Consider the following 24,134-nt stretch of genomic DNA (forward strand, 5'->3'; position numbering starts at 1 on the left):
TCCTATAACAGGGTGACCAAAACTGTACACAGTACTCCAAGTGTGGCCTCACCAATGACTTATACAACTGCAACATAATGTCCCAGCTCCTATACTCAGTGCCCTGACTGATGAAGGCCAGCGTGATAAATGCCTTTTTCACCACCCTTCTACCTGCGACACCGCTTTCAACGAAATATGCACTTGTACTCCTAGGTCTCTCTGTTCCATTACACTCCCCCAGTGCCCTACTGTTCATAGTATAAGTCCTACTCTGGTTTGACTTGTGCATATGCATTAATGACTTGGATGTAGATGTGCATAGCAGAATTCCAATTTGCAGATGACATCAAAATTGTGATAAACAGGACAGTAAAATACTGCAAAGGCTAGCGGAATGTGCAGCTGAGTGGCAAATTAGATTTGAGGGAGAAATATGAAATTAAGTCGAGGAAGCACCATTGAGACTAAGTGGCACAGTTTTAAAGGGTGTATGTGAACAAAGGGATAACCAACTTCATTACATCATTTGCCTCTCCCTGTAACCTCTCATCAACTATGGAAAATTTCACCCATGTATTTGTTATGTCTAGACTTGTGTACTCCAAAAATTTTCTGTCAAGACCTTGTATCATCCTTGAACTCAAGATCCACCAAAATTTTGCTGGTCATGTCTTAATTTGCACCAGGTCCCATTCATTAACTCTCTCTTAACTCATAAAGGCAAATATTGATGAAGCAGCTGAAAGTGCTTGAACCTGGATATTGCTTTGAGGAGCTCCTGCTGTGATGTCTTGAGGTAGAGATGATTGGCCTCCATTAACCCAATAGTCTTTGTGAGGGTGTGACTCCAGCATTAAATTTTGATTTCTGTTGAAATTTACTGAGGTTCCTTGATGCTAAATATGGTGAAATGCTGCCATGAATTTTGGTTGTCTTGTTAATGTTTCAGCCAAGGCTGTAATGAAGTCTGGAACTGAGTGGTCCTGAAGGAACTGAGTATCACTCAGCAGGTTGTTGTTCAGTGCAGTTTTGTGGAACTGTCAGCAATCCCCTTTATCACTCTGAGAATAGTATAATGTATAAGTAATTGGCTGGATTGATCAGCTTTTTGTGGATGAGTCATATCTGTGTAGTTTTCTCATCTGTAAGATGAATACCTGTAAGGTAGTTGCACAGAAAAGGCTTGGATAGTGCCATGGTCACTCTGGTTTTACCCTGTCAGAGGCATCCCCTCCTCCACCCTCCCTGCAGCTTTTGAAAAGACTTTTTAAAAGCAGAGTACTTTGTTTGTTTAAAGCTCATCACAAGCAGAAGAGGGCTAAGGCACACAAAAAGGCTATATATCCAGAGACTAAATGGGTGACTGGGTTGGTAAATGTAAAAGGTCATCTAAATAGTATGGAAAATGTAGATTTGGAAAATTACTTCAGACTAACTTGTAAGAGAAGGACAATGGATTGCAGATTCCATTTGGTTAAATACAAATGCAGGGCAATCATCAGGAACTTTATTGAATGTGATGAACAGTGCCATGTAAAGGAGCTGCCTACCCTGTAATTGTTTAAGAGATGGTTGGATACAGAAACAGTTGACTTTTTCCATGGAAGGATTCACAATTTTAAGTTCTATTAATACTGTAATGTAAGCCGCAACTGTTACAACTGCAAGTTGCTCGGTCCAGATGAAGGATCTCAACCCAAAATGTTGACTGTCCATTTCCCTCCACAGATGCTGCCTGACTCACTGAGTTCCTCCAGCATCTTGTGTGTTACTCCCAAGTTGCTGATCATTTTCCATTGATATTTCATTTTCAACTCAATACCTAAACAAAAGCACATAATGAACATTAAATGTTTAGAATATTGAGTATGCTTATCATTCAAAAAAAATTCAGATTAACATAACTATTAAATAGCAAGCTGACAATATGTTATTGAAACATTACGTTATTAACAATTTGCTGACTTGAGTTTTTCCCACTGATTTTACAAGGTCCTTTCAGTTTTTTCCACTGTTTGTGAAAACAGTTTGCAAAGATCACCTAGTTAGAGTTAAAGGAAGCAAGGGAAGGGTTCCATACTTCCATATCTTTAGTCTGAGGAGAATTGGATCCTTAGAATTAAGAAGGTTTGGTATACAAATGAATGTACAAGATGAAACTAATGAAAGCTGTTTGAAACAGATTTACTTTCATGATAACTTCATAATGTTTCATAATTTTTGATTATTCTTTCAAATCAATTATTTTTATTTTTACTTAATTTATTGTAATTGTATTAATTTTAATTTTTATATTAAAAATACAAATAATTGTAATACATTTTAAAAAATGTATTTAATTAATATATTTTTGGTCTTCCAGGTTAATTAGATGCAAGGGAGACACAAGAAATGTATCGACCCAAGGTTACCCTTAAGGATCGGCAGCACCTTTACCGACTTATTATTGGCCAACTGCTTTATGATGGGTACATGAACATTGCATCAAACCTTATCAATGAGATCAAGCCACCATCAGTTTGCTCACCCTCTGAGCAACTACTACATCTTGCCAAGCTCGGTAGGTACCTTGTGTAAACTTCAGTTATCTCACCTTTTGGCTCCTCAGAGTCAGAGGTGATAGATGACTGCCTCTAGGAATTATTCCTAGAAACATAGAAAATAGGAGCAAGGAAAGGCCATTTGGCCCATTGAGCCTGCTCCACCATTCAATAGTTGAATTTCGGCCTCCATTCTATAGCTCTTCCCATAGCCTTTGATGCCTTTTGCATCTAGAAATTTAAGTCACATTAAAAATATTCAGTGACTTTGTCTCTGTGATCCTGTGTGGTAGCAAATTCCATAGATTCAGCGTTCTCTGAATGAAGGGACTTCTTATTTCAGCTCTAAATCTTAAGATAAGATATCTTTATTAGTCACATGTACATCAAAACACACAGTGAAATGCATCTTTTGCGTAGTGTTCTGGGGGGCAGCCCACAAGTGTTGCCACGCTTCCGATGCCAACATAGCATGCCCACAACTTCCTAACCTGTATGTCTTTGGAATGTGGGAGGAAACCAGAGCACCAGGAGGAAACCCACGCAGTCACGGGGAGAACGTACAAACTCCTTACAGACAGTGGCAGGATTTGAACCTGGGCTGCTGGCGCTGTAGAGTGTTACACTAACTGCTACACTACTGTGCCTGCCCATACCGTACCGTGCTTGTACCCTGTTACCAGAGATTGTGGCCTTGTGCAGGGAAAGCCTGGGGAAACATCCTCACATCAGAGCGTGCAGTCCTGTCAGAACTTTTTGTCATTTTCAATTGGATCATACATTCTTCAGTGAAGTTCCAGTGAATACATATCTAGGCGACTTAAGCTCTTCTCGCAGAACAGTGCTGCCATTTCAGAAATCTGTCTGGTGAATCTTTGCTGCACTCCCTGTATAGCAAACATATCCTTTCTGAGGAAAGGACACCAAACTGCACACAGTACTCCCAAATATGGTCTCATTAAGGCCCTGTATAATTGTAGCAAGACATCCTTGCTCTTATACTCAGATCCCCCTGATGTGAAGGCTAACCTACCATTTGCTGCACCTGCATAGTTGTTTTCAGTGATTGGTACAAGAACACTCGTCTCTTTGTACGTCAATGTTTCCCATCAATCTAACCCCATTAAAATAACATGCTGCCTTTCTGATTTCCTGCTGAAGTGGTTAACTTCACATTCATGCTCTTGTACCGTATCTTCCATCTTCTTGCCCACCTGGGTCAGTCACCTTGAAATCTCTTTGTCTCCTCCTGACAGTTCATAATCCCAATCAGTTTAGAGTCGATGGCAAAATTTCATCAATATTTGATATATTAAGAATAGCTGAGGCCTAAGTTCTAATTGTTGTGGCAGTCCACTGACACTTTAATTCCTACAGTTTTCTGTTTATCAATTTTCAATCCATGGCAATACATTACCCTGAATATCATGTACTTTTAGTTATGTACACTAGCCTTTTTATATGGGATTTTACCAGAAAACTTTGGATTACTGTTTCTTTCATATCCTACCAGTTACAATCTTTTATACCAGTCATCAGTTATCCTTCATACCAGTCACTTTACTGATGTTAGGCTAATCATTGCGTAGTTTCCTATTTTCTCTCTCCCTTTTTAAGTAGAGGGGTTACATTTTTCACCTAATTTGCAGGAACCATTGCATAATTATAGAATTCTGGAAAACGAGAACTAATGCATCCATTCATTATTTCTTCAGCTGCCTCATTTATTACTCTGGGATGCAAATAATCAGACTGGAGGGTTTACCAGCTTTCGATGCCAATAATTTCTCCAGCAATATGTTCTTACTTGTACTGATTTCCTTTAGTTTCTCGCATTCTTAAATTCTTGGTTCTCAGCAGATCAAGGCAGCATCCGTACAAATAGAAACAGAGTTACTGTTCCCACTTGAAGCCCCTTCATGAGAACTGGAAAGAGAGAAAATTTTTACTTAAGTTGCAGGGAGGGTGGGGAAGGGATATGTAGGGAAAAGGGAATATCTTTAGGGTGGGGTTAAGATGGTTGTGGTGTTAAGTTGTTGATAAAGCCATCTAGTTGATACATTAATGATGGAAGTTAGAGAGAAAAAAAAGGATATATAAAAGTTGTTACAAATAGATCCCAGCTGTAAGAAACGCTCAGCAGGTCAGGCAGTGTCTAATATAGCTGGGTAACCTGTAAATAAGCTGTCCAGTTCTGAAACATTCACAGAAAGCAAGTTACTTGAAATAATCGAATTAGATATGGAGCCCTGAAGGTTGCAATGTCCCTGTTTGGCAGATGAGATGCAGTCAAGGGCTTTGTCAACTATGGTGGAGGGGAAAGCCACAGTTAAGGAAAAAGAAAGATGTCTTGGAGGCACCTGTATGGAAAGACTTGACACTGGAGCAAATACAACGGTGACAGAGGAACTGGGAGAATGGTGTGGAGCCCTTACAGGAGGAAGTATAGTCAAGATAGCTGTTTGAATCTGTGCATTTGTAATGGACATTTGTTGCTGACCTATCCCATGGGATGGAAACTGAGAGATCCAGGAAGGGAAGAGTCAGAGATGGAACATGTGAAGGTGAGAGCAGGATGGAAATTGGCAGCAGAACTAATGAATTTTTTCAGTTCTGAATGAGTGCAGGAAGCAGCACTAATAAATTGTCAGCGCACCGGGAGATATGGGGGGGGGGGGGGGGGGTGGGGGGAAGATAGAGAGACGCCTGAGTAGAATTGAAACAAGGACTGTTCTGACTATTCCAACTGTCCCACAAAAAGTAAGGTGTAGCTTGGGCCCATGTGATTTCCCATAACTACACCTTTGGTTCAGAGAAACTGAGTGGAGTTGAAGGCGACGTTGTTCAATGTGAAAATAAGTTGAGCCAGACGAAGGTGTGTGTTGGTGAAGGAGAACTATTTGGGCATCTTTCACAGAAGAAATGGAAGTCCCTCAGACATCATGATATGGGATGGAGGTGTGGAAGGATTGTATGCCCATGGTAAAGATGGAATGAATAACTGTTGCAGTTCCTGCATTCATTCTTTACGTGTTAGTTATTGCCTTTCCCACCAACATGCTTTTTAATTAAGCTCCAAAATCTATCATAGCCAACTCATCCTCATACTTTTATCCTTTTCTTTGCTTAGTTTTAGAACTCAAGTTCCCAATTGAACTAATTCACTTTCTATCTTAATGAAGAACTCTTATCATGTTGTGAGTACTCTTTCCCAACACACACACATTAATTACAAAACACAAACAGCTAGAGGAACTCAGCAGGTGAACAGCATTCGTGGAGGGAAAGGAATTGTCGATGATTTGGTTTAATACTTGAGATATTGAATGCCTCATTTCTCATAGGATGCACATCTATGACTACCAAGTTTTTTTCTTGTAGTGTTGCTTTGCAGTTTTTCAGTGCTTTTAATAGACAAAGTTAATATGGATAAATTCTGAGAGTATATTCAAGGTTACAGCACTGAAAAAGATGCAAACAGGAATGGCATTTATTATCCATTCCTTATTGTCCTCTTAGGTCTCTGCATTTTTAAAGCCTCTTTAATATTTTTTGACAGTGCTCTTAGCAACTTTCCTCCAATAATCTCATATGATTTTGCTTACAGTATATCTGAATCCCTTCCATAATGAATTAAAACGCCTTGGTACCTCAGATGGCACCTAGCCTGATCCTGTCACAGTTAATACCTAGACTCGTGCACTTCCAGCAGGAGTAGGTGATAAGCAAACCTGATCGATTTCTCATCTCTCTGTCCGAAACCAATTTTCATAACCGGGGCAATCAAGGCTAAATGTTGCATTCTGTCACTCTACAATGAGAGTTGGGGAGTCAATCTGAAACCTCTGCTATACTTGGTTCAACTACTTGTTGAGCTACTAGGATAATAATAAACATAAATAGAGCGCATTTCAAAGGCATAAAGGTGGTTAGCCTCCTACTGGTTTTTGTTCAAATTCTTTTGTGGCCGTGCGCCACCCTACCTCTGTAACCCCCTGCAACTCTCCAGGATTCTCAACAATCACCCCTAAATTCTGTTGTTCTCTTCCTGAGCTAAGCTCTTGCAAGATTTTCCTTGACATCTACCACTTGAATCAGGTTGTTGGTCTGCTGTCAAAATATCTGTTTATGTGGCTTGATTTTGATTTTGTTTGATAATACTCCTGGGATATTTTCCTGTGTTAAAAGGCTCTGCACAAATGCAAATTGTTGCCTAATTGTTATAATATCCATTTCATAGTCATTAATACAGACATTTTATAATCTTCTCACAATGCAGTAACTATTTTAGTTATTTTTCTAAATCAACAGAACATTGGAAAGACTAACAAGATTTTTGAGTTAAGCCATCTTGTTACAAATTTAAAAAAAACTGGATGCTGGAAATCTGAAATAAATCAGAAAATGTTGGAAACCCTCAGCAGATCAGACAGCGTCTGTGGAAAGAGAATCAGAGTTAAAGTTTTGAGTCGTTTCAATGCTGCTTCATATCTCTATTTAATACCTGGTGTCTTAAGTCATTCTTTGAGCAGTGCAAGGTTTTATACCTTCAGTGTACACCCTGCATGGTATATAAAGTTTTCAATAAATGATTATATAGTCAGTCTTGTAAAAGAGTTGGGGGGGGGGAGGGGGCACGAGAATGTGAGACTGGGTCAGAAATTTCCAAGTTATGTCAATGAAAATTACTGTGTTATTGTGATTTCAGGGTGTGGATCTTGCTCCAATCCTGGAATAAGGCTGGTTTGGTTTTATCTTGTATTGATTTTGGTATTCACAGGAATGGAGAATGATGACAATACTGTTCAGTATGCTATTGGGCGCTCAGACACTGTGGCTCCTGGAACAGGCATTGATATGGAATTTGATGCTGATGTTCAGACTATGTCCCCGGAAGCTGCTGAGTATGAGACATGCTATGTGACATCGCACAAAGGACCATGTCGAGTTGCCACCTACAGCCGAGATGGACAGCTGATTGCTACAGGTTCTGCTGATGCATCCATCAAGATTCTGGATACCGAGAGGATGCTAGCAAAGAGTGCCATGCCTATTGAGGTATGTGATTAAGGTAGACATCTGTTTTGCACAAGTTCAAATTTAGTTAAGTATGATATCTTTTTCTCTTGCAGGCATTCCTCATTCAAGAAGCAATTATTCATGAACAAAGAGTAGCCTATGTAACACTTTCTTTAATTATAGGCATATACTGAAATCCAGTATGGGATATGGAGATTTGGGGCTTATGGAGTCAAAGAAGGTTAACCACACAGCCTATTGTGTCTGCACTTGTTGGGGAAAAAATGCTACTGTTCCTTCTAGCACAGTCCACACTTCTGAATTCTAATGTGCGTTTAGAGTGAAGATGTTGATGGTTTCTGCTAGTACCACCCTTTCGGGCAATATTCCAGGCTCCTACTACACTCTAGGTGGGGAAAAGTCCTAATCCTCCTATCAGTTCAAATCCATTTTTTTTAACCACTTCAGCTTGTGGAAATAGGTCCTTATTTATTGTATCTCTGTCATAATTTTATTTACCCCAGTTGAGTCACCCCTCAGTCTCCTGTGTTCCAAAGGAAAAAAATGCCCAAGCCTATTCCATCTTTCCTCCCAGCTAAAATTTTCCAGTCCTGGCAACATCCTTGTAAACCTCCTATGTATCCTCATAGATAAGTTTTATCTTTTCTATAATTGGAACTGTACACAATACGAAACCTGTGGCCAAACAAGCACTGAATTTAGTTCCAGCATTGTCTTCCTCTTATTTTCTCTGCCCCAGTCAATAAAGGAGTATCCCACATGGCTTTTTAACCACTATTTCTACCTATTCTGCTACCTTCAAGAAACTGTGGGCTCAATCCAAGATCCTACAGTTCCTCTTCACTCAGGATCCTCCCATTTATTGTCATAGAGTCATACACACAGAACCATGCCCTTTGGCCTACCATGTCCATGCTGACCATCATAGAACACGGAACTAGGAACAGGCTCTTTGGTTCCCCCATGTCTTTGTTGACCATGATGCCCACCTAAACTAAACCTATCTGCCTGCATGTGGTCCATATCCTTCTATTCCCTGCCTGTTCGTTTGTTTGTCTAAATACCTCTTGGGTGTTGCTATTGCATCTGTTTCTACCACCTACACCTGGCAGTGGGTTCCAGGCACCCACCACTCTGTGTGTAAGAAAAAAACTTGCAGTGCATATCTCCTTTAAACTTTCCCCCTCACCTTAAATCTTTAGTAGTCCTTTAGTAGTTTACATTTCCACCTGGGGAGAAAGACTCTGACTATCTACCTTATCTATGCCTTTCATAATTTTATATACTTCTATCAGGTCGCTTCTCAACCTCCGACACTCCAGAAAAAACAACCTAGGTTTGTCCAACCTCTTCTTATAACTAACATCCTAGTGAAATTTTTCTGTACCCCCTTCAAAGCCACCACATGCTTCCTATAATGCAGCGACCAGAACTGCGCACAACACTCCAAATGTGGCTGTACCAAAGTTTTATACAGCTGTAACATGACTTGCCAACTTTTATGCTCAGTGTCCTGACTGATGAAGGCAAGCATGAGATACATCTTCTTTTACCACCCTATCCACTTATGTTGCTCCACTTCAGGGAGCTATGGACTTGCACACCAAAATCCCTTTGTGCATCGATGTTCCTAAGGGTCCTGCCATTCAATGTATACTTCTCTCTTGTACTTGACCTCCCGTAATGTATCACCTCACACTTGTTCAGATTAAGCTCACCACTTCTCCGCCAAAATTTCTAATTAATCTATATCGTCCTGTATCCTTTGACAACTGCAAGCTTACTAATTAGACCACTTACATTTTCATCTAAAGCATTTATATATATATTACAAACAATGTATATTGATTCTGGAAAGGTTCCTATAGAATGGAGGGCATCACTTGAGCTGATTCTGGCTTCCACAGGACATTAATACTTGGGGAAATTCATGCTGCTGAACAGCATCACCCATATCCAAAGAAAAGATGCAAATAGAAAGGTGCTTTTACTTTCCAGCAGGATGTATTGAATAGGGAATAGAAATGAAAACCCCTTTGTTCCCTTTGTAAGATACCAATTATTATCCTAGTTGATATCTGCTAGCTTATCACAACTTGGTCCAACCTTCGCGGCACCAACCCATTGAGTAAACCGTTACTATTTGATGACTAACTTAGAACTTTGTCTTATGACGTGTCTTATGAGCTGGGTTCTCTTCAGTATATATTTTAGCTGTTCCTCACTTAGCAGTCACGTGTTTATTTGTCATTAGATATTTACAAAAATCTTAAGTTTAAGGAGAAATGGATTTTTGCCATAAGGTGTAATTTAAATATACAAAGGCAAGGCTGTACAATGTGGAAAGATTGTAAAAAGTCATGGAGTTAACAAGACATAGAAAAATATTAGAAGTTATTTTTAAAGTCTTTCCACATTGTAATTGCTTGATAATTTAAGAAATCTTTAAATTAATGAGCCATTTAAAATCAGCTGTTCAGATGTCTCACAGCTACTTATGTCAGATTCCTCCATTAAAATCTTCTGCCTTGGGCAAACAAGCTCAGTGTACTTTGTCAAACCTGGCATAAAATCTAATGCCAAGTGAAGCTTGCAGGTGGTTTAAATTAATGCATGTTCATGCTGCCATAATTACAATGTTACCATCTTCAACATCTTCACTAAACTACTGACAGCAATTTTGACATTTTCTCATTTAAGCACAAATTCATAAGCTTGTGTCAGTTTCCCAATGTGATAAAGGTGAATACTGCTATCTTAGACTTCTGTTACTCCGGCAAAATCCAAGCCAATCTCAGGATGTAAAGAACGATGGTCTCCTCTTTCTGATTATTCTTAAGGATGCTGGTTAAGCATTTATAATAATTTAACTGGGAAAGATTAAATAAGCTGAATCATTCTGACCCAAGAGCTACAAGATAGTGGGACTAGTTAATCTAAGTTTGGGCAAAGGGTGAAAAAAATCCACATTTCATCTCAGTATCAGAGTGAAATAATCATTTAGCATTTCGTTCCTGCTTATTATTTAGTAAACCGAAGCATAGATGGACAGTACATCCATTAAATTGAGATGAAAGCAAGATTGGATTCAGCTGTGCAGATTTTCACAGCCAAATAGTGAAACAATATACCAGCAAGAACTGGCCTTTATAAGAGGAGAGAAAATTAACAGGAGTAAAATCAGTAGACTAAAATATTTCTCTTAAGGTGTACTGACACCCAAGCCAGGAGGAAAGTAGAAGCGTTTTGTTTTCTTTAAGCGTTGCTTCGGATCCTTATTGAACTGGATGTGCTGAATGTTTTCACAATGGGAATAATTTTCCGATTTAAAGGGACTTTTGTTTAAAGATTTTATGCATTCTGGCATTGGTCTTGATGCATTCTGTAGTTTTAGTTCAATTTAGAAATATTGAAGGTAATTTGTGCTGATGTTATGCTTAGGAGTACAAGTCCTCTTAAAGCTATGAGATCTTTGGTATCAGAAGCATTTAAAGTTATACTTGTTATTTTATTATGAAACTTTGTGTACTGCACTTCAAAAGCAGGAAGGGGGCACTCTGACCCAAGGGTAGTGTGTGCAGAACAACTTTGTCCTAAACAGCAGTAATTCATTTGCATAATGTGTGATGGATTCATTCATTATTTCAAGATTGTCCCACATTTTTCCTGGGCTCAGATAAATGTTATTTAATGTAGTCTTCATTTCAATTTTTTTTTGGCTCAGTCCATTCACTAATTTGGTCTGAGAGTCTGGATGAGTTTTTGAAGGCTTCTTATTAATGTGGTCATGAGAAGTTGTCACCTGTAGTTTGGTGCATAGATGCTGGGTAACACAACTTCACATAATGAATTATTGCATCCATACTAAATGGAAATGAACAACAGCAAAACATGTTATTTAATTGCAAGAGAAAATTGTTTGTAATATAATATTCTAATTGTTTTAAACAGGTGATGATGAATGAGACAGCACAGCAAAACATGGAGAACCATCCTGTAATCCGCACGCTATATGATCATGTGGATGAGGTCACATGCCTTGCTTTCCACCCCACAGAGCAGATACTAGCATCGGGGTCAAAGGACTACACACTGAAACTTTTTGATTATTCCAAACCTTCTGCCAAAAGGGCATTCAAGTATCTTCAGGTGAGAGATCAAAGTCCATTGTTGCTTCTATTGTGATTTGGTTTCTAATCCCATGATGAGCCTGAGCGCTTTGCACTAGTGAAATCCAGTTTTAATTTAAGTATTGTTTTTCATTAAACTAAGTTTTGTTTATTGATTAACATGATATAAAAGATCACCTAATATAGTGGAGTGTTCCCAGGTTTCCAGCCTATTACTAAAGTGAGATTATCTGTTATTTAATTATTATCTGTTCATGGGATCTTGCTGCCTTTGGTAATCTGATAGCAATGACATTTCAATATAATTCATCCTTTTTAGGTTCTTCAGATGCTCCTGAACAAAAATGGATGTGGGTTATTTCATAACTCTTAATTTTAAGGGTAGTAGTTTTATTTTTCACTTTTCAGCATGTGGATATCACAGACAAAGCCAGCATTTATTCTCCATCTTTAATTGCCCTTGAGAAGGTGGTCAAACCACTGCAGTATTGCTAGTGAAGGTAACCTGTTTCAACACAGTGACGATGCAGAAGCAGTGATATATTTTCAAAACAGCATAATATGCGGAGGTTACGCACTGGGTCCTACTGTTGTTTAGAATGGGGATGTTTTTGGAATTGCATCATTCCATTAATTGATTAATTGTCCACTCCTCATGAAAAGACATGGCAGGACAATAGAGCTTTAATCTGATCTGTTGATTCTGGACTCACTTAACTCAGTCAATTGCTTATTGTTCAATAAGAAAGTATTCCTTTATTGCAGCTTTGCCAGGTTGCCATTTCATTTTTAGGCATCCCTGGTGTCGATCCCAGCATGTCCTTCCGGACTCCTTGAACCACAGTTGATCCCCTGGCTTAATTATAATGATAGAGTGGAAGCATACATCAGGTCTTGAGATTACAGGTTGTGGTGTTGCTGCTGGTCCACAGTGCCTCACAGATGCCCACTTTTGAGGTGCCAAATCTGCTTTGCGTCAATCCCCTTTTAGCACAATGATGGTGCCACACACCATGATAGAATGTGTCCTCAGAATGAGAATGTGACTTTGTCTCCACCACGGCTCCGGAGTTGTCATCCTTTCCAGTGCCGTTGTGGGTAAAAGCGTCTTCAAAAGTAGATTGGTGAGGACAAGTTGAAGTAAATGTTTGGATTTTGGTTCAGTTTTTAGCTGCTGCAGACCCAGTCTGACAGCTATAGTATTTGGGATTCAGCCATCTGTGCTACTGACCCACTTGTGGTGATGGCTATTGAGGTCCCCTACCCAGAATATGTTCTGTGTCCTTGCTACTTTCATTGCTGCTTTGAAATGGTGTACAACTTGCAGGAGCACTAATTCTTCAGCTAAGAAAGGGTGATTGATGATAATCGGTGTTTCCTTGTATTTATTTGATCTGGTCCATGAGATTTTGTGGGATTTGGAATTTGTTGAGGACTCCCAGGATTACTCCCTCTCAACAGCATACCAATGTAATGCCACCTCTGAGGAGTTTGTCCTGTGTGTGAGACAGGAGTGTGATGGAGGAATCTGGGATGTCGTTTGTAAATTACAATTCAGTGTGCGAGACCACATCAGGCTGTTACTTGTTTGGGGCAGGCACGGTAGTGTAGCGGTGATCGTAACACTATTACAGTGCTAACGACCCAGGTTCAATGCTGGCCGCTGTTTGTAAGGAGTTTGTACGTTCTCCCCATGTCTGCATGGCTTTTCTCCGGGTGCTCTGGTTTCCTCCCACATTCCAAAGACATACGGATTAGGAAGTTGTGGGCATGCATTGTTGGCGCCGGAAGCGTGGCAACACTTGCGGGCTGTCCCCAGAACACTACGCAAAAGATGCATTTCACTGTGTGTTCGATGTACATGTGACTAATAGAGATATCTTAATTCATGGGATAGCTCTCCCACTTTAGACACAGGTCCCCAGATTTTCACAAGAATAAGTTTGGAAGGTTGAGCGACCATGGAGCAGCTGTGCCATGTCTGATGCTGGGCACTCTGTCTAGCTTTATCCTTTCTTTTATTTTAACATAGCAGTTATGGTACAACGATATAGTTTTACAAGCCATTTCAGAGCTGCAGATGACTCCAATGTTTCTGTAGTTCTGGAGTTGCATTTAGGCCAAATGTAACAATGGGAAATTTCCTTTCCTGAAGGACATTGGTGAACCAGATGGATTTTTTGAATCTAATATTTTCGTGGTCATCTTGATGAAGGTTGGTTTTTGTGCTTTTTTTTCTTTTAAATTCCAGATTATTAATGAATTTAAATTTCACAGCTTCTATGTAAGATTTGAATTTGTCTCTGTGTTATTCATCCTGTAACTTGCCGACTGCACCGCCCCATTCCTGTGGTCTAATAGACTAATCTTGTTCTCTTCCTCCCAACAAACTGTTGAATTTTGGTGAATTTCAGCTCCACAGTTGGCAGAATTCCAAATGGATATTTTCTGTGGAGGAGCCTTCGTAACTAATCGCTGAGCATTTCAACTAATCCATTTCTCTGCCCAGCCAACCAACCCCTATATTTTCAGATTCATGAAACATTGTCCTTCTCTCCACAGATGCTGTTTGACCTGTTATTTCCAACTTTTTCAATTTTTATTTCATACTGTGTGACTGTTTTTCCACTTGGTACCTGCAAGATAAAGGGAATTGGAAGTGGGCCATGTGGGTTCATGTAATTGTCTGTCAATCATCTCTGCAGCTTACCTTTTATGTTTTTAGGAAGCGGAAATGCTGCGCTCCATCTCTTTTCATCCTTCTGGAGATTATATTCTTGTGGGAACACAGCATCCCACTCTGCGATTGTATGATGTCAACACCTTTCAGTGCTTCGTGTCGAGCAATCCCCGTGATCAGCATAAAGATGCCATCTGTGCTGTGAGCTACAATCCCAGTGCCAATACATATGTCACTTGCAGTAAAGATGGCAACATCAAACTCTGGGACGGTGTATCAAACCGCTGCATCACAACTTACGAGAAAGCCCATGACGGTGCGGAGGTGTGCTCCATTATGTTCTCAAGAAATTCAAAGTATGTTTTGTCAAGTGGAAAGGATTCTATTGTGAAACTATGGGAAATATCAACTGGACGTACAATGGTCAAATATACAGGTAAGAAGAGCTAACTGATTGTGAACTGAAATTTAACTGCATGGTCCATCACTTGCTGTGCATCTCATCTTCAGCAGATCATCACATTGATAATAGGTTTCCTTTTTCCTTGAAGAGGACACAAGGTAACTACAAAGGGAAATGGCTAGATTAAGTGAATGAGCAAAGATCTGGTAAATGAAGTATAGTTTGGGAAAATGAGGATTAAAAAGCATTGTTTAAATAATGAAAAATTGCAGAACTCTGAAAATCCAGGTAACCTGTTGCCTTATGTACAAAAGGCTAGAATGCAGGTACAACAGGTAATTAGGGAAGCTTACAGGATGTTCTCATTTTTTGCAAGAGGTATTGAATACAAAAATGGGGAGATTATGCTTCATTTATATAAGGCCTTGGTAAGACCGATGTACAGTGTTGGTCGTCTTATTTAACGCTTTGGAATGGCAAACTGGAATGGGCAGGTTAAGGAACGTTGGCAGACTAGGCATGAACTTTCTAGAGTTCAGAAGAATGAGAAATGACAATTAAAATATGCAAGATCTTGAGGTGCCTTGGCAGGATGGATGCACAGAGGATGTTTCCTCAAGGAGAATAGGAACTCATCCACTTAAGACAGAAGTGAATTTTTTTCTGTGGGTTGTGAGTCCTAAGAACTCTCTCCCTCAAAGGATGTAAAAGTTAGAGTCTTTGAATTTTTTTGAAGCAGTGTTGGTTAGATTGAGATAAGTAAGGAAGTGAAAGATTACTGGCGCTAGTTGGAAATGCAATGTTGAGGTTACAGTGAGATCAGCTATGGTCTGATTAGCCTGAATCAGATCATGGCTGTACAGTGATGCAGCAGACTCCACTGACCTGGTTCAACTCCATTGACCTGGATTCAGTCATGACTTCCAGTGCTGTCCTTTACCATGGATGCTCCAGTTTCCTTCCACATCCCAAAGACATATTAGTTAGTAGGTTAATTAGTTTCTATAAACTCTTCTAGTGTAGGTGGGTGGTAGGAGAATCAGGATGCAGTTGATGGGCAGGTGAGAGAAATATTAAATGATAGAGTAGGATTAAGAGGCAGGGAGGCCTGTTCCTACCCCTAATTTGTATGTTGGTATATAGAATGCTGATCGATGTGACTGGGTTTTGAGATGCTGTTTTGCTTTTATAGTTTATTAAAATGCCCAAGACTGAAATGAATAGAAAAAATGGCAAAGTAAATTTTGAAAGTCTAATACTAAGTTTGAATTCAACAGAACAAACCTCAGTAATGGAGAGCAGGGGGGTGCACAGGTGGGTGGGGAGAGATTGTATCCTAGGATGCCAGGAGTAGCTATGGAGGAAATAGCAAAAACCACTCACTATTGTTTCAGAATTCCATGCATACAAGCATGATTCTAGGTCAGTGGAGTACTGTTAATGTTGCGTTGCTTTTTAAAAAAGGATAGACCAATTAATTAAAGACCAGTCAGCCTAACCTCTACAGTAAAAAGATTATTGGTTTAAAAAATTTTTATGTAGAGTACTAAATCTTTTATAGAGGTACAAGTTAATCAGAGGTGTTCAGCATGGATTATCTTACCATCATCAAATCTTTGGAGGCGATTGCACAGATAGTCAATGAGGGTAATACTTTTAAAGTCGTCTGTGTGTATTTTCACTAGACTTTTAACAAGGTACCACAGGCAAACTGGTCAGAAGATCTACTTTCATGATGCTAAACCCTTAATATTTCCTGTCACTATTTACCCATCCAAAATTTCCTTCTGCTCTTCGACAATATTTGGATTATCTCTAATTTTGAAGATGGCACAAATTGTTCATGAAGATCCATGCACTTTCCTCCACATGCAGGGCAGCTTTTTGGTCTCCAGTAGTCCCTACTTGTTCCTTAGTTAATGAAAGTCAAAAAACCTGCAGATTCTTAGTCATCGTCGTGCTAGCTATATGTTTCTGGAACACCTCTGCTTTTGATTTTTTTTCTTGGTGTACTTTTGTGCTCCTTTTTGGTTGTCCTCATTTCCTTTTACTTTCACACAGCACTAGCTATCAGCTCTTGGTATCTGAAGTACTGTTCTTTTTTTGTCCTGTCCCAGACTGTACACTCAACATCTATGGGACTAGTTCTTGCGACTTCACATTTCTACATTGTAGAAATATATGTGCTGAGCCTCACTACATCCTTGAATGCTTTTCAATGTTCTGACATTTATTTTCGCACAGCTGTTTAAAGTCCCCTTTTGCTGAATTGCATTTTATTTTTGTAAGACTAATATTTCTATAATTGAGAACCTTTATTTGTCATCTTTGTCCTTTTCCATAATGATACTATATCTAATTGAATTACCTTCACCAAAATGTACTCAAATGCATACTCTTTCCAAGTGCCCAACTTCATTTTCAATAACCACATCCAGAACTCTTGTCAGGCTTGCTATGTGGTGACTTAAAGAAAAACTTCCCTGAATGCATTTTAAGAATTTGCTCCATAAGAGCTGTTTCTGAGATCCCCGTCATGGAAGAAGCTGATTTTTGGCCAATTTGATCACTCCAGATGATAGCAAACAATGGCTGAGAGCACTGGATACTGCAAATGCTGTGGGAGTTGACAACATCCTGGCTGTGGCACTGAAGGTTTGTGCTTCAGAACCAGCCACGCCTTGAGCCAAGCTGTTTCTTGGAGTTTAGAAGCATGAGGAGTGACCTTATTCAAATATATAAGATTCTAAGGGGGATTGACGGGGTAGATGTGGAGATGTTTTCACTAGTGGGAAAGTTGTGAACAAGTGGACGTAGCTACAAAATAAGGGGCCAGGTGCATAGAAATTTATACCTTCAGAGGGTAGTGAGCCTTTTGAATTCTCTGCCCCTGAGGGTGGTGGAGATCAGATCATTAGATATATCTAAGGTGGAGATGGACAAATATTTGAAAGATCGAGGAATTGAGGGTTATGGGGAACTGGAAAAGAAGAGCTGAGGCCAGCATAGCTCAGCCATGATCATATTCAACAGCAGTGCAGGCTTGAGGGACCTGGTGGCCTACTCCTGCTCTTTATTTTTTGTGTTCCACTATAATGACAACACTGGCACCTGCCAAACAATGTGGAAAATTTCTCAGCTATGTCCTGTTCACAAAAAGCAAGACAAAATCCAATCAGTTTGCCCTCAAGGTGATGGCAGGTATTGGTGACAGTTCTATGAAGTGGCACATACTTGCAAATGATCTGCTTACTAATGTCTAGTTTGGGTTTCACCTGGTCATCTTGGCTCCAGATCACAACCTTGGTCCAAACATGGATCAAAGAGATGAATTCCATTGGTGAGGTGAGAGTAAGGGAGCCTTTGAAAGAGCCACGGAATATCTGAAGTCAATTGGCACCAGCAGCAAAATGTTCCAATGATTGCAGTCATACCTTGCAGCAATGAAGGTGGTTCTGTTTGGTTAGCGGTCCCTGAACATTGCTGCAGGAGTTCTTTAAGGCAGATTTGAAGGCCCAGGCAATAACAGTCTTCCCATCATGAGGTCAGAGTGGGAATGTTAACTGATGATTTCAGTATTCAATTCTAATTATAACTCCCAGTAAATGAGTTAGTCCATGACTGCATTTCAGGTATGGGTTGATAAGTGACAGTAAACATTCATACTCTAAAGTTACTGTCTAACTACTTAACATTAATAATCAGTGACATTACTGTCACCAAGTCCCCACTATCAATGTACATGAGGGTTGCATTGACCAGAAACTACTGAGCCTGCCACCTGTTCTGTGGCTACAAGAGCAGAGCAGAGGCAAGATATCCTGCAGTAAGTGCCTCACCTTCTGACGTTTTTTCAACTATAACACACCCATCAAGAGTTTGATGGGATACAGTCCACTTACATGAATGGGTACAACTCCAGTGATACTCAGAACTTTGACATCATCCAGGATAAATTAGCCTGCTTGATTGGCACCCCATCCATGTTAATTACATCTACCACAAAATGCACAACATTTATTCACCCAGGCTATTACTGACAATACCTCTCAATCTCACAACTTCATCAAGTGGGACCTTTATAAAACACAAGTTTCGACTGCAGCAGGATTACTATGTTCATCTCTGGACACCGCACTTCAGGAAGGATGGAATTGTTTTGGAGGGAGTGAAGACAGATTTATTAAAACAATTCAGGGGGTAAGGAACTTTAATTTTGTTATATGAACTGGAGAACTTGGGATTGTTCTCCCAACAGGTTGGAGGAGGTTGTGAGGAGATCTGATAACAGGTATTTAAAATTATAAAGAGAGCAGATAGAGAGAAGACAAAGAAATGATGGTCATTGGCAAAAGAAAATCTTATATTGTGAATTGTTACAGTCTAGATTGCACTGACATGTTTAGTAGTGGAGTCTCATTAAATTTTAGCATGCAAAAGGTTGTGTTAGTACTTGAAAGGAAAGGTTGCATGACTGTGGCGAAAGGGCAGGGTTGGTCTTGTATAGAGCCAGTCCAAACTTGACAGGCCAAATATTTGCCTTTTTTACTTTGTAAGGATTGTGATTCTGTAATCTCTATCAGTGAGAGGATTAAGGATGTTAGAAAAATGTCAGAACACAAAAAGAATTAAGAGGAAAGGCCAGTCATTTTATCCATCCTTGATAACTACACAATTGCCATTACTACTGTTCTGCATGTGTTAATGTAATTTGAGGACAGAATTTAGCTGTCTGCATGCCTCTGAATGTTGAAAGTTTTATCAGGAACAGACAATAAGAGTTGGGGGACCAGAGACTTGACTCTGCCCCAAAAAAAATTGCAATATATTATTCCAATATAAATTATTGCCTTCAGTCAGGAAGGCAAAACACTATTGATAGTGCATGGTTTGGATTCAGCAAAAGACCAAAAACCTTTTGCTTAATGAGATGTCTGTAGTAATATCCCAGCTCCCCTATGCTCAACCTTTACTTTGCTGTGCAGATCAGCATCATGCACAGATCTGGTTTGACAGCGGACAAGTAAACAGTTGCTGAGGGAAAAGCTTTACAGGTAGCTCCTGTAAATATTTTAGTTTCCCTTCCTAGAAACTGGCAGATGCTAGGAGTATGAGGTGTCTTTGCACTGTTGCACCTGGGATCAATATATGTCTAAGGTGGGCAAGTGTCTGCCACACAGATTAGAGTGAAAAAAGATAGTCTGAAGGATAAAAGTGGGAAGATGTAGAATTGGTAAAAATGATCAGAAAAATTAAGAAACCAGAAAAGGGAAGAAATGTGAGAAAGGGGAAGGAAAAACAGGAAGAAAGTCTGAGGTTTAAGCCAACTTTTAAATGCAAAAAAAAGGAAATCAGTTTGTCAGTGTAAATGTAAAGAATGTACAAAGAAAAATGAATGAACTGCTAATTAGGCTGGGGAAGAGGCTGTCAGGAAACCTTGGTCTGAACCCAAGTTTAAAATACTGTCATGTATTTTTGGTTTAAAGTCTCACCAAATTCTGTTTGTTGGTATTGCAATGTGACCTCATTTGAGGTTTAAGTAGGAACTCAGAGAGTGAGGCTATGGTTGAAGGAACACCTGTCAATGGTAAGGTAAGGGAAATAAAGGTGGGGCAATCAAAAGTAGAGAGAATTTGGAGAATTGCAAAGATGGAGGAGGTTACAGAGATTGAAGAGAAGAAATGTCGTGGAGGAACTTGAACATAAAATTAAGAATTTTAAATTTGAGGAATTCGGTCAGTGTAGATCATAGAGGATAGGTGTGACTGGTGGGGGATCATTTGGTGTGGATAAGATGGAGTTTTGGGAAAGCTGAAATATAAGATGATGCCATATTGGATATTATTTCCCTGTGATTGTTTTCAGCATAAGGCATTTATACCTCCTGAAGCTTGTGTTTCAAAACCATGCATAGACAATGTGCAGCAAACAAGCTGAATATTCTGAGCCACAGGGCCCCTGTTTCAAGATATGAATGCATATGCCACGTTGAAGTTTGTGTTATGAGGCATTGTCATACTTTGAAGTGATGTCTTTCATATTGGATGTTAAACAGCAAGATGCTTCTGCTTCCAGGTGAATAGACCAAAAATAATTGACTTGAAATTTTGAAGAGCCTAGTGTACTGGCCAATATTGTATCCATAAACCAAAATGATGATAAGTTACCTAGTCAATGCCATTGTAGTTTCTGGGCTTTGGTAACTGCGCTTCAGAATGACTTAACTGGTTATAAAGCACTTTTGAACATCCTGTAAATGCATGTGCTTTTTATTGAATTTAGAGAGTTGTGAAATTTACAAAGCATGAGAAGGTCTGGTGCAAGAAAAGTAACTGACTTTACACTCAGTACTGTTTTTTTTTCCCAAAGTGAAATTAATTTTGCAAACCGTGAGCTGGTTACACTTACAAAAATTTTGGGCACCTTTGATTTGAAGTTTTATTTGAGCTTTCTAAATTAGTGTGACTTTGGAAGCCATCCGTAACCAATCTGCAGACTGGTAATGCATAATTGGACTTCCTCAGAATCCTAAAACATGTTAGTTCCTGATTGTCGTATAACCATAGAACCATACAGCACAAAACAGGCCCTTCGGCCCACCATGTTGTGCCGTCCATCAAACCACCCTCACACTGCCTAACCCCTTCCTCCCGCATATCTCCCCAACCCACACTCCTCCATATGCCTATCCAACAAGCTCTTGAACCTGTCCAATGTATCTGCCTCCACCACCACCCCAGGCAGTGCATTCCATGCACCAACCACTCTCTGGGTGAAAAACCTCCCCCTGACATCTCCCCTGAACCTCCCACCCATAACCTTAAAGCCATGCCCTCTCGTCTTGAGCATTGGTGCCCTGGGAAGGAGGCGCTGACTGTCTACTCTATCTATTCCTCTCAATATTTTATATACCTCTATCATGTCTCCTCTCATCCTCCTCCTTTTCAGTGAATAAAGCCCTAGCACCTTAAGCCTCTCCTCATATGCAATACTCTGTAAACCAGGCAGCATCGTGGTAAATCTCCTCTGCACCCTCTCCAACGCCTCCACATCCTTCCTATAATGAGGCGACCAGAACTGAACACAGTACTCCAAGTGTGGCCTAACTAGAGTTTTGTAAAGCTGCATCATCACCTCGCGGCTCTTAAGCTCAATCCCGTGATTTATGAAAGCCAACATCCCATTGGCCTTCTTAACTGCTCTTTCCACCTGAGGCAACTTTCAATGAATTGTGAATATGAACCCCCAGATCCCTCTGCTCCTCCACACTGCCAAGTACCTTGCCATTTACCCAGTACTCTGCCCTGGAGTTTGTCCTTCCAAAGTGTACCACCTCACACTTCTCCGGATTGAACTCCAGCTGCCACTTGTAAGCCCAGCTCTGCATCCTATCAATATCCCTCTGTAAGCTCCGACAGCCCTCCACACTATCCACAACACCACTGATCTTAGTGTCGTCCGCAAACTTACTAACCCAGCCCTCCACCCCCTCATCTAAGTCATCTATAAATATCACAAAAAGTAGAGGTCCCAGAACCGATCCCTGCGGGACACCACTAGTCACTGCCTTCCAATCCGAGGGCACTCCTTCCACCACAACCCTCTGCTTTCTACATGCGAGCCAATTTCTAATCCACACAGCCAAGCTTCCTTGGATCCCTTGGCCTCTGACCTTCTGAAGAAGCCTACCATGAGGAACCTTATCAAACGCCTTACTAAAATCCATGTAAACCACATCCACCACACTGCCCTCATCGATCTTCCTGGTCACCTCCTCAAAGAACTCTATTAGGCTTGTGAGGCAAGATCTTCCCTTCACAAAGCCATGCTGGCTGTCCCTAATCAGTCCATGATTCTCTAGGTGTTCATAAATCCTATCCCTTAGAATCCTTTCTAATAGCTTACCACCACAGACGTGAGACTCACCGGTCTATAATTCCCTGGCCTATCCCTATTACCTTTTTTGAACAAGGGGACAACATTCGCAACCCTCCAATCCTCTGGCACCATCTTTAAGTTGTACAAAGTGATCCAAAAGCTGAGGTCCATTTCATCAATTAATTATTGGAATGGAACATCAGCAGACTGTAATTTGGGATTGGGGCATACAACTGTTGAATTTTGCTTTCTGCTTGTAGCAAGGCCTCTTGAATACAAATTACACATACATGCCTGAAACTGACCCTCAGAAGGTTTGCAGATGGGTGTTCATCTGATGCCTGTTTCTATACATTCTATGCTTTCCCCATTTCCTTAAATTGTTGACTGCACTGGAAGGCAGTGGCGCTGAACTAAAAGATGATTCTTCATATGTTAGCTTTGGATGCTGTCAGACTGGTTAACTGTGGGGAATGGCATATCACAGCCTATCCTGATTCTTAGTCAATGTCCACATACCCTCTTTCAGCAGGATCAGAATTCAAGATTGATAGCTGATCTCATCCCTAAACACTGGGTACTAAAATGAAATTGATTGAAAGTGATTGATTTCAGCTAATTTAACTCTAGGTCCTTGGTTAGTTTAGCTGAGATCAAGTAACTTGATGCAGGCTGTAACAGCTATTCCATAAGGTTAAAAAACATGATGGAACTGAAGTTACATTGTAAATTGTAAGTACTCATTAATATTAGACTGGAATTGTTCTAGAATATAGAACAATTACAGCACAATTCAGGCTCTTCGGCCCACAAAGCTAGGCCGAACATGTCCCTACCCTAGAAATTACTAGGCATACCCATAGCCCTCTATTTTACTCAGTTCCATGTACCTATCTAAAAGTCTCTTGAAGGACCCTATCGTATCAGCCTCCACCACCATTTCCAGCAGCCCACTCCACGCACTCACCACTCTCTGAGTAAAAAACTTACCCCTGACATCTCCTCTATATCTACTCCCCAGCACCTTAAACCTGTGTCCTCTTGTGGCCACCAATTCAGCCCTGGGGAAAAGCCTCTGACTATCTACCCTATCAATACCTCTCATCATCCTATATACCTCTATCAGATCCCCCCCTCATCCTCCATCTCTCCAAGGAGAAAAGGCCGAATTCCCTCAACCTGCTTTCATAAGGCATGCTCTGCATTCCAGGCAGCATCTTTGTAAATCTCCTCTGTACCCTCTCTATGGCTTCCACATCTTTCCTGTAGTGAGGTGACCAGAACTGAGCACAATACTGCAAGCGGGGTCTGACCAGGGACCTATATAGCTGCAGTAATACCTCACGGCTCCTAAATTCAATTCCCCGATTGATGAAGGACCATACACCATATGCCTTCTTAACCACAGAGTCAACCTGCGCAGCCGCTTTGAGCATCCTATGGACTCGGACCCCAAGATCCCTCTGATCCTCCATACTGCC

At 40.3% G+C, this 24,134-nt stretch overlaps 1 protein-coding gene across 1 annotated transcript in view; it reads left to right on the forward strand.

Annotated features, from left to right (window-relative positions):
* The window catches only part of cstf1 (cleavage stimulation factor, 3' pre-RNA, subunit 1), a 33,900-nt gene that overhangs the window by 5,644 nt on the left and 4,122 nt on the right, over positions 1 to 24,134 (forward strand). The window contains exons 2-5 of the mRNA XM_052031249.1: positions 2,345 to 2,542; positions 7,303 to 7,580; positions 11,514 to 11,711; positions 14,418 to 14,808. Of these exons, the coding sequence (XP_051887209.1) occupies positions 2,374 to 2,542; positions 7,303 to 7,580; positions 11,514 to 11,711; positions 14,418 to 14,808 (1,036 nt within the window). The 5' untranslated portion in view covers positions 2,345 to 2,373. The remainder of the gene's footprint in view (positions 1 to 2,344; positions 2,543 to 7,302; positions 7,581 to 11,513; positions 11,712 to 14,417; positions 14,809 to 24,134) is intronic.

This window comes from Pristis pectinata, chromosome 16 (genome assembly GCF_009764475.1).
Source record: "Pristis pectinata isolate sPriPec2 chromosome 16, sPriPec2.1.pri, whole genome shotgun sequence".
NCBI classification, from domain to species: domain Eukaryota; kingdom Metazoa; phylum Chordata; class Chondrichthyes; order Rhinopristiformes; family Pristidae; genus Pristis; species Pristis pectinata.